Source organism: Drosophila guanche, unplaced genomic scaffold, assembly GCF_900245975.1.
Source record: "Drosophila guanche unplaced genomic scaffold, DGUA_6, whole genome shotgun sequence".
Taxonomy (NCBI): Eukaryota; Metazoa; Arthropoda; class Insecta; order Diptera; family Drosophilidae; genus Drosophila; species Drosophila guanche.
The window spans coordinates 2117904-2135165 of NW_022995747.1; the positions used below are offsets into that span (position 1 = coordinate 2117904).

General features: G+C 46.4%; 1 protein-coding gene across 10 annotated transcripts in view; it reads right to left on the minus strand.

The window, feature by feature from the left end:
- The window catches only part of LOC117582846 (filamin-A), a 31028-nt gene that overhangs the window by 820 nt on the left and 12946 nt on the right, over positions 1-17262 (minus strand). For 4 of the 10 annotated variants that reach the window (XM_034270903.1, XM_034270904.1, XM_034270901.1 and 1 more), the window contains 11 exons: positions 15965-17257; positions 15515-15901; positions 14829-15395; positions 13709-14513; positions 13189-13641; positions 12997-13132; positions 9834-9914; positions 9408-9498; positions 2332-2472; positions 2100-2269; positions 6-2037 (listed from right to left, as the gene is read on the minus strand). In XM_034270903.1, coding sequence (XP_034126794.1) covers positions 6-2037; positions 2100-2269; positions 2332-2472; positions 9408-9498; positions 9834-9914; positions 12997-13132; positions 13189-13641; positions 13709-14513; positions 14829-15395; positions 15515-15901; positions 15965-17257 — 6156 coding nt within the window. Of the gene's footprint in view, positions 1-5; positions 2038-2099; positions 2270-2331; positions 2473-2903; positions 3059-5910; positions 6246-9407; positions 9499-9833; positions 9915-10748; positions 10866-12996; positions 13133-13188; positions 13642-13708; positions 14514-14828; positions 15396-15514; positions 15902-15964; positions 17258-17262 lie in introns of those variants that run through there. The other 6 variants (XM_034270907.1, XM_034270905.1, XM_034270906.1 and 3 more) reach the window with 4 other exon arrangements.

Here is a 17262-nt window from a genome sequence, read left to right on the forward strand (position 1 = left end):
CTCACCCGCATCGGTGGCACAGATGCTGAACTGATTCTGCTTGCCAATGTAGGCCCTGTTCAGGCCCATGCCTTTGGGCACAACCTTGCTGGCATCGGACTTGAAGGCGGGCAGATGAACGCCAGTGTTCTTGCCACCCTTAGCTGACTTCTGCACGGTCTCCAGGATGACAGTCGACGTTTCCTGTGCACCCTCATCGGCCAGCTTCTCGCCAACAGCGTCCACCTTGAACGGTGATCCCACAATGTGCACGTTGTTGTATTTGACCGTGATGTAGTGCTCGCCGGGCAGCAGGGGTGTGTAGCGGACCTTGTAGCCCTCCTCGACCTCTGTGCAGTCCATGGCCACCTTGGAGGGGCCATCGATGGAGACGGCTAGCGTGCCAACGCCGGCATTGCAGGTGTTGATAATGAAGTCGGTCTTGTGTCCAGTCTTGACCTCGGCCAGGCCATTGCCGGTGGCATGAACAGCGGCTGGGTCAGCCACATTCTTGCCCACCTTGATTCTGAAGGGGGAGTCAGGTATGTGGACGCCATTGAACTTGACGTGGATGGCATGGATTCCGTTCTCGCGTGGATAAAACCGCACCGAAGTCATCTCCCCATCGATGGCCTGAATGAAGCAATCATCGTCGGTGCCCGATGGTGCCACAATTCTGGCATCCAGATCGCCCTTGGCTCCGTTCTTGCGCACCATAAACTGGTAGGGGGCATCCGCCTGGATGTTGCCCTGCGGGAACTGCTGCACCTCCAGCTTGTGGGCATCGCCCGCATCCGGAGAGACGTACACCTTGAAGGGTGAGTCGGGTATGTGGCGATCGTTGAACTTCAGCCCCACGCGATACTCTCCCGGCTCGGTCACCTTGTACGAGACATCGCAGCTGCCGTCCTTACGATCCTTGAACTCGATGTCTGCCTTGCTGGGACCCTCCACGGAGATGGCCAGGGAGCCACCACCCGCCTCGCGGGTCCACACATTGAACTCGGCTGCCTCTCCGACCACGCCCCGCTCCAGTCCGGAGCCGCCGGCCTTGACCAAATGGCTGCCCGAATCGCGCAGGGGACCGACAGTGAACTGGAAGGGAGAGCCGGGTATGTGCATCTCGGAGTAGCGCACCGAGACGGTGTGCACGCCCAGCTCCTTGGGAACAAAGTGCACCGAGTAGAGGCCATCCTCGATCTCCTGAATCTCAGCATCCTCGGTGACATTGCTGGGCGATGTGACGCACGCGGCCAGGTCGAACGAGGTGATGCCTGGCATCTTGAACGTCAACTTGCACTGGCTGCCAATCTCCGTGATGGGCACGGCATCGCGCTCACGCTGAATCTTCTCACGCTTCCGGTTGCTGCCCTCGCCGGCCACCTTGACGGTGAAGGGTGATCCCTCCACGTGATGATCGGCGAACTTCAGATTGACAATATAGTAGCCCGGCTCGGTGGGCTTGTACGAGATGTTGAGGGTGCCATCGTCCTTGTCCGTGCACTGAATCTCGGCCTTGCTGGGACCCTCGATCGAGACGGAGAGACCGCCGAAGCCGGCATTGCGGGTGTCCACTGAGAAGATGTTGTCCGCGTGCGTTTGGCCCTCCTTGAGGCCAGCTCCGCTCACCTTCACCTTCTTGGAATCGCCCACCTCGCGCTCACAGACGGTCACCTTGAAGGGGGAGTTGCTGATGTGCTTGCCCATGCGCTTCACCGAGACCAGATGCTCGCCGGTCTCGCGGGGTGTGAACGAAATGCCAATGTTGCCGGTGGGCATGCGCTTGAGGAAGCAAGGCTCCTCGAGGCCGCTGGGCGCCTGGATGGAGGCATTCAATGCGCGCAAATCATCGTCGGTGATGTCGCCGGGCATGGTGACCTCCGAGCAAGAGCCCACCGAGATCTGGTTGCGCTTGCGACCCTCGCCAGTGATCTTGGCAAAGTAGGGCGAACCCTTGATGTGCCTGTCGCCGAAGCGCACCGACACCTGGTACTCGCCGGGCGCCGTGGGCAGATATTGCACCGAGACAGTGCCGTCTTTGTTGTCATGGTAGTTGATCTGCAAAGAAGAAGCCACTCGCTATAGAGACACATAGGAATGCGGAAGGCTGAAGCACTTACAACTGCCTTGCTAGGTCCCTCGACGGCCATGGTCAGGCCACCGGCGCTGGCGCCCTTGGTCGAGATGGTGAAATTGGCCGGCTCGCCAGTGATGCCGTGGGTCAGCCCAGGTCCATAGGCCGTCACATAGCCAGAGGTGATCGAGTCGACGTGGAATTTGAAGGGGGAACCTGCCACAGCAAAAACCAAATCCATCAGAAAATGTACTTTAATGCTGCAGCGTTTCACTTACCTTGGACGGGTTCGCCATTGTATTTGACGACCAGCTCGTGGGAGCCCTCTTCGCGTGGATCGTACTTCACCGAGACGGTACCATCACGATTGTCCTGGATAACGGGTTTGTCTACCTTACCGCTTGGCATTTTGACTTCAGCTGTAAAAAGAGGGGAACACACACGATCAGTAATTATACTCTCTGGAAAAAGTACAGTACACACCCCCCAGGGACTATAAACGCAAAAATGATGTCACCGAAAATACAGCTAATATTTTTTGCAGATATCATACGGAGCGGCGTGGGCGAGTGGTCCACAAGTTGATAGAAATCATAATTTCGTTTTAATGTTCTAATTTGCGTGCCATTTTTTATTCCACAAAATCTATTTCTGGTCTCGACACACACAGCACACAGAACTCATAGCACAGATCTAAGGATCGAAGATGTCGCACAGAAAAGTAAATTAATTGCAGCAAATGTTTCTGCCATCCAACAGATTCCATAGATTTCAGAAAGTTTCTTCTCACTAATAAATTCTTTCGTATTTGTATTTTTATTTCGAAAATATTTCATTAAATTCCACATACTTTATCGCCCACAAATGTTCGATCAACAAGTTTTGCTTGCTTATTGTGTTCTGGCTGAGGGCTGTGTTATCCTTTTGCTTATATCCTTGCTACTTTTTGGGTGCACGCCGGGCAGGAAAATTTCACTTCTCAACTGAACGAATGCTTTGCATCGACTGAGGGGCCAGTAATCTTGTGGCTTTCCAAAGAAATTTCCCACAACGCCTACAATTGCTTTTATACTTTCCCACGCCATCAGGCGCGCCGAAAGACAACAACATCGAAGCGACCAACGGTTCCCGAAACTCTTTGAGGTCAAATATAGGACACACACTATATGGTAACTAATGGTTCTTTATATACATAAATACATAGGTGGACTATACATAAATATTTATGTACATATATAGGAATATATCCCCTTATTCTTCCTATATTTGCCACACACAAAATGCATAAAGTTCTACCATTTATTTCTATATAAAATATCTGTCCTCATATGCTGGAGAACCTAATGGAGCACGTGCCTAAAATGATATTTATATATTTGAATCTTTTTTTATAGCCGCTCGGGATGCGTATTTATAGGATATGCAGCAGGAAATATTCATATACACAAACACCAGCTGAGTTCCCCTGAGTATTTCCGTCAGTCAAAATATCATCTCTTATATACTCTCACAACAATGTGGGGTTGGGCATCATCAGTTTTAGATGTTGACACGAAATTCCCGGAATAAACAAAATAAATGAAGATACACTCGTGATTGGCATAGAAAGCGTTGAGTCATCACAAACAGCTCCTTGGAAGCGTATCCATTTATTATCAGCTAATTTATGCCGAAAGTATTCAATTTTCAGTTAATTATAGACAGAGAAATGTCATATGCTTGATCATTAGCGTAAATTTGAAATTTATTAAATGGACATTTAATTTTGAAAAATATGATATCAAAATAGTCATAAATATGTACAGATGCACATTCCAACCAGTTGCTAAGCCGTTTCTACCCGACTAAATTGCCCTGATCTGATCCAGCCAGAATTAATGATTATACTCGTACATACATATCCACGGAAAGCCGACACATGCCACAAGATGAGAGCACTGCCGAGAGTCCAAACAAAACAAAAGCGGCAGTAAACAGAGATAAATCAGAGGAGCGTGTCGCGTGGCCAAGACACTTTTCAAAATAAACTAATCGACGAAGAAAATAGGCAAAAACCCGAAAACAATGGGGGCCTGTGGAAATGAAAGATGAATTTGGAATGGAATTCTCAAATGAAAGATGGCAAATTGTATAGCCAACTTATGCGCTGACAACAGGCGCAGGAGGCACACAATTTGATGAACCCAAAAAGATTTATAGGCAAATAATTTACATTATTAGACATGGTTCTACTTATTTTGTAGCCCAGATATGTAGCTCTGCTAATGAACCCTTGCTATAAACGCATTATTCACATCACAAACGAACCAACAGTCGCTTTCAGCTGTTCCAAGTTGCTTTTATGAATGATTTTAATGGCATGTAAAATTCCTAAAAAGCAACTCGAAAAATAGAATGCTCAGAAAGAATTTTTGCAAATTAACGTTAAAATATTTAGTCGAGTGCGTGTGCATTTGATGGAAAACAGAGAGAGGGAAAATGGAACCTCTTTATAAAAAATGCGCAAGAAATTTCACGAATTAAAAAGTGGCTGCCAAGAAAACTGTGTCCACAGATACACTTGTGTATATGTATCCATGGCAGAGTCCTCTTCAAAAAACAAAAAATTTTGATTATTTATGTTTGAACATTTGCTGCTGTCCGTCGGTCTCCGATCCCAGCCCCCCCGCTTCAGCCCCTCTGGCCAATATCACCTGCCAGCGCCGCCCATTGAAGCATGAGAAACGACTGGGAAGCGACGACGATGAAATAAAAGCGATGCAAAGGGCGGACCGCGGGGGCAGGCATCTTTGGCATCTAATGGACGCTGGCAATACAAATGAAAGATTTAATGACTCTCGGGCCGTCGCTCTGGGCAAGGGTCTAAGGGGAGTGGATACTTGCACAAGTGTGATTTCAATATCTCTAGGAAACTTTGCCATTTGCGAAAAGCAAACAAATAATTTATACACTAGTCAACAGAGAAGCGGAAAGCAGAAATTCAGCGCTTAATAAATTCTTTGAATATACGAACGAATTTTGTAGAACATTTTTATCTTAAATTCACTTTCCATGAGAGTTCAAGTAAGTCTTTCAGTTCTTATTAAAAAACGGTAATGCATTTAAATGTGGAGCCAAAAAGGTTGTCAGTTGAAGGAGAATACTCCACATATTCAGATGGTTTTTACTTCGTTACTTTAAGAGTATTCAAAGAGCAGAACTACAAATGCTATCGGCAGACAAAGCCCTTTCTGTTGAGAGCTGCCTGCTGTTAAGTTTAGTAAATAAAAATTCCGTTTTACTTCTCCCAATAAAACAGAATTAACCCTTCATAAGTTTACTGGATACATCCCCTGGTTGCACAGTGTATGAATTTTATGGTGGCGCATACGAGTAGAGCGCAAGCCATTGAGAAATCGCATGTGCGATAGCCAAACGAATTTTACGCTTTGTTGCATATTCTGATAATAAATCATAGAAAATAATTTGCAGACAAATGGCTTGCATTGCCTTGGGTTTGGGGACACACACACACACACACACACACACACACTCGGGGCACTTTTGGGTAATAATTCACCACTTTGTTGCACTGGCAAGACCGGACAGCGCGCTGGGTGTGTGGCGCTTGAACGGGGTGGACAGCACAGCACTTGATTTCAATTGAATTGAAAATATGAATGCGATTTTTGGTGTCAGTTTTGTCATTAACACAAATGAACAATTCTTGGGGCTTTAGTCAGGATTGCATTGCCTGCTTGTGTGACATTATATATGGCACGACGGACGTCATTTCGTTTGGCAAATTATCAAAAATAAAAGAGGGTCGCTCGAAAGGGTCCTCCAGAGTGTCACAGATTGATGGTGCGTGGATTTACCTTGATGTGTTACAATTGAAAACGATGATTTGAAATTCAATGGCAAAAAATCACAATCATTTATTCCTTGATTCTCCGGTATGATCGTCTCATTGAAGTACACGTGTGTCCGTTCCGGGTGATCGCGCTCGGAGACGGTCACTTTGTAGTATTGCGGTCGAAAGAAGTAGGAGTGATCTGCCCAGGTGGCTAGCGGCGCTGGTGCTTTCTCCGACAACCAACTGAAGTGCATTTTTCCGTATTAATTCGATTAATTTGTTTAGAGTTTCAATTTGGAAAGACAACACACAATCGAGAATCGACAGTCCGACAATCGCACGCACGTTCGAGGTTTGATATTGAAATAAAGACACTTAAAATTTAGAACAATTTAATTTAAACAACGAAACAATTTGTTGTTTTACTCTGGCTCCAGGCTGCAGCAAGGATATGCCTCACAAAATCAACAAAATAGAAATCAATGTGGCACAGTGGTGCTCAAAAAAGTGGGCATGTCCTGGCTGACCAGAACCCAAAACCAGAAACAGCGGACACTCAAAATGGCAATTGCAAAAAAGGGAACAGAACGCAGATCGGACACTCACACTTTGGCAAAACGAGCTAACAAATTGATTATGTAATTTGTAGATAATTATTGCTAAATCTTAATGGCTCTGTAAATGTAAATGTAAATGTCTTTTAGCTAAATGTCCTGAACTGGCCGGAAGTGAGAGAGAGAGAGAGTCCTTAACCGATGGTAATCGTTTGCAATGCACTTTGATTTATATTTTTTGCTTAATTATTTTATGTATTTTATTGTGTGTGTGTGTGTGTCATTTGGTTGCGAACGTTTTTATTTTGTTAATTGCCAGCGACGGTTTCTAGGTCCACGCGTTTCCACGTCCCGATTTCGAGTGAGCATCGACAGTTCCAAATCGAAATTAAGGCCAAAATATAAAATCACATCGGCTGCTACCACAAAGATGCGTCTGGGCCAGAAGCAGCGCAGCAGCAGCAGCAGCAGCAGCAGCAGCAGCACACACACACTCACAAATAAAGTTCTCAAAAGTATGGCCGCCATCATATCATCTGCTATAGCCGAGCCAATGAACGGCATATAAAAGATAAAAAGATAGAAAATTGGAAATATTTCCCCCCAAGACTGTGTGTGTGTGTGTGTATATAATTTCTATATACTTGGCAAAACATAAGCTGCATATTGGTATGGGTTGAGAGACTGCGATTCCAACAGTTGCCATTTCGAATTTTTCGAAAACGGAAGGTGCAAATTGGACTTCGGGTCAAAAGCATATTACACACAGATTCGGAGATTTGGGACTTTCCATGTGTGCGTCGTCGAATGATCGTCAGGGCAGTCAAATTTATTACTTATTGCAGCAAATATGACAGAGAATTTATTAATATTTTACCATTAAAGAGACGGGCAAAAAAATGTTTAAAAATAAAAACGAACAAACATATAGATGGATAATTCTATATTTTATTTTATTGGCGTGAAAGCACAGATTCGGCAATAAAACCAATGGAACCAACACACAAATACAGTCTGCGCTGGTATGCCAAAAATGTGTTAATCATTTTGCCAGCTACATAAATATGTGCAGATATCTGCATACATATATGTATCTGTATTATGTCATTTTAATCGATGTTCACAGAGTTGCTAGGTTGGAAAATATTGTGGCCAACACGCTTTTCCCGCCTAAGAGCTACTTATGTAATGATTTCTGGCAATTGGAAATCAATTTGCTGCCATTGAGATTGTGATTCGTGTGCCCCAATGGCTGCGACACCACACTGCCAAGCAATTGGCCAAAATCAATCGAATTCTGTCATCTTGGCATCTTTTCTATGAATCACACAAATCGATCGATTGATGACAAATCCAAATGTACATGAGCAAAATTAAAAATATTTAAGTGGCAGAGCTAAGAATTCGTGCAAATGTTCAAGGGCTTCAAAATGAAAGAGAACATTTACAATTAATAGCGATAAAGGTATACTTAGAGGAAAAGCTGGACTCACAAGAGATGTGAGCCAAACAAGATCTAGCAACTTTCTCTACCATCTCCAAGTACGTATCTATAACCCCATAACTGGCAATTATTTATATACAAAGTCTGCGCCCCATTCATTTGACGGGCAATGAAAAATCAATGCAACAAATGCGCAACAAATCCATGTCGTTTGGCCAAAACGAATCATTTACAATAAACCATCTTCAAAGCAAATGGAGCGCGACACCCAAGCAAAAATCAAAAGCACATCCAAAACCAGAACCAAAGCCGCAGCCGCAGCCGCAACCGCAGCAGCAGCGTAGCAGCTCCTCCCACAACTATGTTGTGCGGACACTTGACTCAGTTCCATTGAGAATATCATAGATCCGAGTGCCATCAAATGATACGTGGCGCACCTTCTGATCTTAATGACGATGTCTCGACCAGGCCAAACAGTTCTCCTCTGTGCTCCGCAGGTCCGACCACCTAGGCATGGCCTAGCCATGCGACGAAAATGTTTGAATATTGCATGGAAGCGTGAAAAATCGAACAAATATTTGTGCTACTCAGTGCACAGAATCAACTGCAGAATTATGTTCATTGATTTGCCAGCCAGACAGTGGAAATCGCCATTAATCATTCGAAAAATGTTCATTAAATTGTGGCCGGACACTTTGCAGCCCGTAAATCGCTCCGCAGCTCCGCCCAAATAAATTTAGGTAATTACCGGCCAATATGCATGTTTAATACCCAATTATTGTACATGAGCCACGAGTCAACGAACGCAGTCAATAAACGCCACGGAATTGAAAACAAAAGAGAATCCCAACGAGAATTTCAAGTGAATTGCCTGCACAAATTGCAGCCAAAATATGAGGAGAGACCCCCCAAAATGTCACCACAGGCGCATTGTCTAATTAAGTTGTCGCCTGTCAACGTTTAGCCTGATAACCCGTCAGTCAGTCAGTCAGTCAGTCAGCCAGTCGGCTACGGCTAGCCCCCGTCACCTGTTCTGGCCTCTGCCTCTGTGTCCGGGGGGCGTTGCCACTTGTCCATTGTGTCTCATCTAAATGCGACGCCTCGCAAGCAACATTTTGTTGAACATTTTTAGATATATTCTGGTATTTAGGTATAATTCTCTCTATATATATTTCAGAGATTTACGACACCTTGGCTGGTCTGAAATATTTTGGTCTGACAATGGCCATTCCTCCCCTCAACATTCAGTTTGTGGTTGAGCTACATTTTGCAATTATTAAAGATACGATATGAGCAGTTCGCTTTAATGGCGCATAAATGTTTTTTAGATTAAACAAATGAACTGCCTTACGAGTTTTTTCTATTTTAATTAAATATGTACGTCGCCATGCACTGTTTCTTCTGCGCCTTTCACAAATGATTAACTTTTCTCACGATATGATCTTTGTTTTGTGTGTGTTTCGGTTGGGTCTTTGCTACAGTATATGTTATTTTATATGTTATGTTGGGAAGTGTACGCACCTGTAACGTTGCCGCCTGTTGTGGGTAGTGGCAATTTTTCAAAGGCAACACTTCGATAAGAGACCTCGGACTTTCCGTTGACAAGTTCGCTCTGAAAAGAATTTTTGAAAAATTAAATAAATAAAATAATAAATTAAAAATGATGCTCCTCAATTTCTGAAATACTTTTCCCTTTTTTTGTGTCTTAACTAATTGCAGTTGACTTTGAAAAACAGATTTTTAAATTGTTTTAAATAATTCCAAAAGGTTTCAAATTTCCAAAGGGAGTTTTCTCATCAATTGTAGCATAAATAATGAAGCACTTGGAAAACATATTCTTCAAAAATAGAATATAATAAATAATTATCTATATTAATTTTTCTGTTTTGTTCTAGTTTTGCTATTTACTTTCACTGGTTTATGTTAAAGTTAAGTTAACCCACTTACCTGCGTTGTTTTCTGAACCACTTTGGTTGAGTGCTCCTCGATGTATTCGCTGTGCGAGTATTCCTCGATGCTTTCGACAGCCTGAGGTCAATGGAAATAAAATGGAAAATTAGATATGTCCAAAAAACAAATCCAGAACAAACACACTCTCAGCCGAACGCCGAAGAGCCGAACCGAAACATGATTAGTTGGCACTTGGCTGGATCTGGAACTGGGTTACTTGTAGGCCCATCGTACTTTTGCACTTGTGAAGAGATGTGAACAAATATTGAGGAACTACCGCGCCACTGGTCTGCTTATTATTAAAGACTCGGCGGCAGGGGCACTGATTGATTAAGGAAAAACTTGAAAGTGTGAAACTATGGAACACAATACACTCCTGGCACTCACATTTGCGCACACACAGAACAGAAATGATTGGAGAGGAAGTGGAATTGATTGATGCGGACACGATTGTGCAAAAGAATTTCCACAATTGCAGCTGTTACATAAGCACTCAATAACGTATGCCAATACATTTTTATACACATATATTTATGTACATATATATGGACATATGTACTCGTGTATTTTGTATATCGAAATCATTTCGTGCCATGCTGGTCTGGTTTTGGTATCCGTGGCCAAATCGCAAAAAGTCATAGATACAAATCTGTATAAAATATTTGGGCTATTAATAAGAAGTACGCCAATGCACGGCCAATCAATAGACCAGCAAGCAAAATCGAATCGAATCGAATCGCCAGCGGGCGACAGTTTTTTCCTTCTGCAGCGTCTAGTATTTTCCTGCGTATGTGGCACATTGGCGAATCATCATCAGGCCAATCAACTACACTCGTACATGCTGGTGGCATGCTCCATAGTTTCCCCGCAGCCACAATCAAATTCAAAATCTTTTGCACCGTTTTTTTGCACCTTCCAGTTGCCGCTGCGGAACGATCACGTCGACGACGAATACAGGACAATATCTGACTAAGAATCGCTGAGTGTTGCCTCCGCTAGAGATCGGCTAGCTGCTGCCGCCACAACTAGTGGCACGTCTTGACATGTCTTTATGGCAGCAGAAATCAGCACAATCCCACTTTGCGCCATTTTTATTATAAATTTGTTTTTCTTATTTTAATTACTTGCGAATTTTGTGTGTTAGCCCGCAGCACAAATTCATTTTCATATGCACTCGCCGTACAATACGGCGTATACGTGATTTCGTTGCAACCTGCGGAAAGAACAGCCACAACAACAACGGCACACACGCGGAAAGAACATGCTGAATCAGCATGGGTTGTCATCATAGCATGGGCACCTCCCGCAAAACATTTACATTCTGTATAAACAGCAGGGGCGCAGACAGAGGAGGCCAGTTTGTTGGGGGGAATTGCATCTACAAAGTGTTGATAGTTTTAATTTTCGAATATACCCTGCGCTAAGTCAATAATAGTACAATAGTTTGAAAGCAATTGGAAGCTGAGCTACGGTATGGAAATTGCAAGGAAAGTGCCCACGAGTCCAAGTGGATTTCTTTTGGCGCCTTCATGACAAATATTCCCCTCTTTGCAAATCTTTGGCTACGCGTGTGTTATATATGTACATTTTCGTCGTATATATATCATATTTTATATATATTTCTGACTGCAATTTCGAAATTGCTCCATTAACATGGACTCCCCTCATTTCGCTGTTGGCTGGCAGAGACCTAATGTCCGCGTGGATTTAATAATTCAATTATATTTTGTTGTTAAATTATGTTCTATTTCGAATGTTTGTCTGATTTCGTTCAACTTTGATATGTCTCTTTGATATAGCTTTAGAGATTTTCCCTTATTTTGTGTGCGTGCGTGCAGCGGACCACGTAGATAATGAAGTTGCTGCTGTCAGAAATGGACGGCTTGGACAGCAGACAAAGTTTCCCTTAACACAGTGAGAAATATGAACAAAATTAATTTTACAGCCGCCTAATTGTGGATATCTGTTAAACATAAATTTTGCGCAAGAACAACAGACAACTCAATTAATCTTAAGTTCGCAGATCGGAGCACTCGACCACAGAAAATGTGCTTCATTTTTTGGGCAATATGCCCGAAAGTGTTGGTCTTCGACTTTTTCAGTTACCAAATGATGTGCATTGTTGTTGGGCCTGGGCTGTCAGGTCCCATGATGCTAGAAAAGTATTTATGAGGCTTCATTTCTCAGCCTGTCAACATGAGCGACACGTGAATGGACGCGAAGAAATTCTACATACTTACAAATTCCCCTCGTACCCCACAAGTTCCCTTCCACGCTGAAAGAAAATATTTTGTAAAGCAAGTGCAAAGTATCAGCTGCAAGTGAGGGTTAGGTAAATTGTTGTTAAATTAGCAATTATTCAAATATTAATTAATACTTTTTGGCAACAATTTGTGTATGTGCTTAAGCGAGTGGTTCTACGATTTTTGGAACTGTTCTGTTTTATGGTTTTTTGCTCGTGTTAAGTGCGTTCGAGTCAGTGTCCAACAATCAACGATAAAATACAAAAGTTACACAGTCACACAAACAACTTACATAGACTAAGGGCTGGCTGGCTGGCTGACAAAACAAAAGAAGCATTAAACAATTGAGTTGAATAATTTGTTCATTAAATGCATAATATGTAAAACAAAGCGCAATTTGCAAATTTAGCAAAGCAGAAATAATTTTGAGAACGAAACAATTTGCATGCAATTAATTTTAAGAATTTCTTTTCGAAAGGATTTTCGGTTTGGTTTGTCTGAATTTTCTGTTTTGTTTTCATTTAGTTTTTGGTTTCTGGTTTCTTTTTTTTATTATTTGTTGTTGTTTTTGTCATGTTTTACAATGCTGCACTTAAATCGTATTCATTTGCTGAGCGACTGAGCAGCTCTCTTAATCGTATGTAAAAATTGTTTGCGTGTTTTTTTTCGAACTCTGTTTTTCTCTGTGGACTTTTAACAAATATCTTTGTGGAGTTTGGGACGCACAAAACACAAACACAAAACAATGACTGGGGGGACATTATGTATACATTGATGATGTATCTATATAGAACTATATATGTAAACGTTTCGTTATAATAATTGCTAATTTTTCAACAATTTCCAGCTGTGACTAGATCTGGCTTTGGCTGTGTCTGGTTTTAGAGTATGATAAATGTTGATTCTGTTCAGGCTACCTTGATGGAGAAGCTGCCATTGGGTATGTCTTTGCCGCCAAACTTCACATTGATGTCATAGTCCCCGGGATCGTTCAGTGCGTACAAAATATCGAAGAAGCCATCCTTCTCGATCACATCAATGCCCACAATTTCGCTACAAAAAATATATTGAAATACTTAAGAATAGGCACAAATGTATTCTCCTCTTACCTGCCCTCCTTGTTGGTGATTTTACAGGTGACGGCACCATCGCCGGCCTCACGTGCATCCACCTTCAGGTGCGACTGACTGCCCGAGGGCTGTATCTTGGGCGCCTGCTCCACCAGCTTGCACTTCTTGGCCTCGCCGGTGGGGAATGCTTCGAGTTTGAACGGCGAGCCCTCGATCTCCTTGTCGCCATACTTGATGCTGCACTGATACGTGCCGCACTCATCGGGCACAAACGACACCACATAGGTGCCAGTGGATACCTCCTCCAAGCGTGGCTGCATGGCCTTGCCCTTGGGATTCTTAATGGCCACATTGATGTCCGCCTGGCCGGCCTGCTTTGTGTCAATCTCAAACTCGGCAGGCAGCGAGGCAGGTGTCTTCTTGCGCTCATTGACACCCTTCACCTTGACCTTGGTGGCCTCCGATTTTGGGAAAACGGTCATCACAAATGGACTGAATGGGGAATGGAAATGATATATGAGATGAGGTTGATTATGTGCTGGAATCGTGACAAACTCACCTGCATGGCACCTCCACCTCGGAGAATTTCACCTGGCACGTGAGCACAGAGCCCGCCTTGGGCGGCACATAGTGGACCGCGTAAATGCAATTGCCCTTGTCCTCCACGCGCAGATTGTCAACGGGTATGCCCTCGGAATTGGTCAGCTTAACGGCGATGCGGCCAGGACCAGCCTCGCCCACATCCACATTGAAGAAGGTCGGCACACTCTCGCGCACCTGTCCATGCTCGATGCCCGGTCCGTAAACCTTCACCTTGCTGGGATCCACTGTCTCCTCGACGAGCACGCGGAACGGTGAGCCGGGTATGTGCTTGTCCGCAAATCGAATGGTGATGTCATACTCCCCCGGATCGGTGGCCAGATAATCCACATCGCAGCTACCGTCGCGATTGTCCGTGCAGGTCATCTTGGCCTCCGAGGGTCCCTCGATGGCCAGCGACAGGCCACCGTTGCCAGCGCCCTTGGTCTCCACAGTGAACTTGTTCTTCTGATTGGTCAGACCCTTCTCCAGGCCGGGGCCATAGGCCTTGCAGCGTGCCGGATCGCAGCCGCTCTTTACATTCACCACAAACGGCGAGCCCGGCACTGGTATGTTGTCGTACATCAGCTCAATGGTGTGACGACCCGCCTCGAAGGGCGTGTACATGATGCGGAAGATGTCGTCGGTGGGTCCCTGGACAATCTTGCTGGGCAGCACATGGCCCATGGGGTCGAAGATGGCGCAGGAAAGCTTACCCGAGTCAATGTTGCTGCCCACCTTGCTCATGTCCACCATAAAGTCCGTGGCGGCATTCATGATGACACCTGAACGGGGGATAACAAAGAGAATGATTAGCGAGGGGTCAACAGGGGAAGATATGCAACAATCAAGGCACAAAATCAACGAGTTTACGATGCGATTAGTGTTTTCAAATGCGTTTAGTTATCAAAAAAACAAACAATCAAGAATAGGACAACTAACAACAGAAAGATCAACGCAAAAACAGAGCGAGGCGTGGCGTGGTGTGGCGTGACGTTTCGAGGCGTTTGCTGGGTAGTAGAGGCTTAGATTTGGAGTATTAGATTGGCGGTGGCGGCGGCAACACTCGGAACACTTGGAACACTCCGTTTATAGCCTACCATGCGGCTGTATGCCGATGCCGCTCACTCGTGTATTCTTCAGATTCGGCACGGGCACAATCATCGGCTGGAATGGCGATCCATTGATGTGGCGATCATTGAACGTTATGTTGACAGTGTAGTCCCCGGATTCGGTGGGCAGATAGGCCACATTGCAGGTGCCGTCTCCATTGTCGCGACAATTAATGGCCGCCTCGCAGGGCCCCTCAACGGTGACGCCCAGACCGCCCTGCCCGGCGCCGCGTGTATCGATCATAAACTCCGCCGGCTGGCCCACAATGCCACGCTCCAGACCCGGCCCAAAGGCCTGCACCTTGTTGGAGTCGCTGCCCGTGAGGCACTGCAGTCGGAATGGACGCGGCGTGATGGGTGTGCCGCCAAAGCAAATGCTCAGCAGATACTCGCCCAGCTGGGTGGGTGTAAAGTTCACCAGAAATCCCTCCGCTGTGGGTATGATGTGCGCCTTGACACGATTACCCGACGGACTGGTGATGGTCACCGCCAGATCGGCCTTCGGCAGGCCATGGGTGATGATGCGGAACTGCTGCAAACTGTTCAGGGGCGCGGCTTTTGGTGCAAGGGACAAATGAAATGACTTGGACTTAGACCATGATTCACTCACAATGGACACAATTTGTACTATCAGTAGAAGGATGGGAGACACCCCGGAGGGTATGGATACTTACTGGGCTCGAGTCCATCCACCTTGATCTTGGACACATCCACTGTCTGCTCCACCACAACCTTCTGGCCGAGTGGCACGCGCTGGCCACCATATGTCATGGTCGTGGTGTAGGCGCCCTTGGCTGGTGGAATAACCTCCACCGAGTAGGTGCTGTCCTCGTTGTCGATGATCCTGCAGGGCACCTCAATCTTGGTCTCCTCGTGGATGATCTTCACTTTGAGCTCAGCCTCGCCTGCGTCGCGAGCATCCACATTGAAGTGGGTGGGCACATTGGGACGCACGCCCGGCTGCAGCCAGGGACCAAATGCTTGCACCTTGGCCGCATCCACGGGCACGCCCACGTACACGCGATGTGGGGAGTTGGGCGTGGAGACGCCGCCATAGTTGACTGCAAAACAAAGGGAATTTCGTTATCAAAACAGAAACAGGGGGAGCCAGAGCTGTAACCAACCTTCAACGGTGTGTGGCACACCAGAGGTGGGCGTGTAGGTTGCCTTCTTGGTGCCATCGGGATTGCTGGCCAGCTGTACGGGCAACTTTGTGCCGTAGACATCCTGCACGACAACATCCAGCGGAGCATTGCCCGCCTTGCTGGTGTCCACATCGAAGCTGGACGGCTGACTGATGGTCACGCCATTCTTCTCGAGTCCCGGCCCACTGGCCTTCACCAGCTCGGGATGGAAGTCGGTGCGTGGCAGGATCTGGGCTATGAACGGTGACTTGGGTATGTCCTCGTTGTCGCACAGGATGTGCACGGCATACTCGCCCACAGCAGTCGGATGATACTTGACGAGTGCGGAGCCATCGCCATTGTCATGGCACTCGATCTCTGCCTGCGAGGGGCCGGCCACGGTGAAGCCGAGTGCGCCCGTCTCTCCGTTGGTCTCTACCACAAAGGCGGCCGGATAGCCAATGACGCCGCTGCTCAGTCCCGGCCCATAGGCCACAATGGAGGACTCCTTCTTGGGGCCAACCTTTACCTCGAACGGCGACTTGGGCACTTCCTGCCCAGCAAACGTCACCATGATCATGTAGCGCCCCTCCTTGGTGGGGTAGTAGTGGCAGTCGTAGGTGTTGCCATCGACCTTTGACTGCATGACGTTCTGGTTCATGCCGCCGGGACCAATGACGCGCACCTCGGGCACACCCTCGCCGGCTCCTTCGGTGTGGATCTTGAAGTCGGCATCGTCACCGACACGCACGCCCGTGGCCTGGAGGCCGCGTCCGGAGGCGCGCACCTTGCGGGCATCCGACAGCGGTGCCACCTTCACGGGGAACGGACTGTTCGGTATGGGCGTGCCCGCATAGAACACATTGACGGAGTGCAGACCCTGCAGGGCCGTGACGTATTCGCAGCGCCAAGTATCGTTCTCCAACTGGCGCACCTTGGCCGCCACCGAGGTCTTGTGGTTGGCCGGATCGATGATGATCACCTCGGGCACGCCTCGACCCGCATCCTTGGCCAGAATATCGAAGAAGGTTGCCTTCTTGATGGTCACACCGGTGGGCTGGATGCCCGGACCAGTAACCTTCACCTTGGAGGCATCGCCAGCGTGTCCCTCCACCTTTACGGGGAACGGGGACTTGGGTATGTCGCGGCCAGAGAACTGAACGGTCACCTTATGCTGACCCTCAGCCTTGGGTATGTACGAGACAGTATATGTGAGATTCTTGTCATTGTTGAACCGCACATCGGCCTTTTCGATCTCTCCGTTGGGTCCCTCAATGTCCACATCGACAGCACCTGGC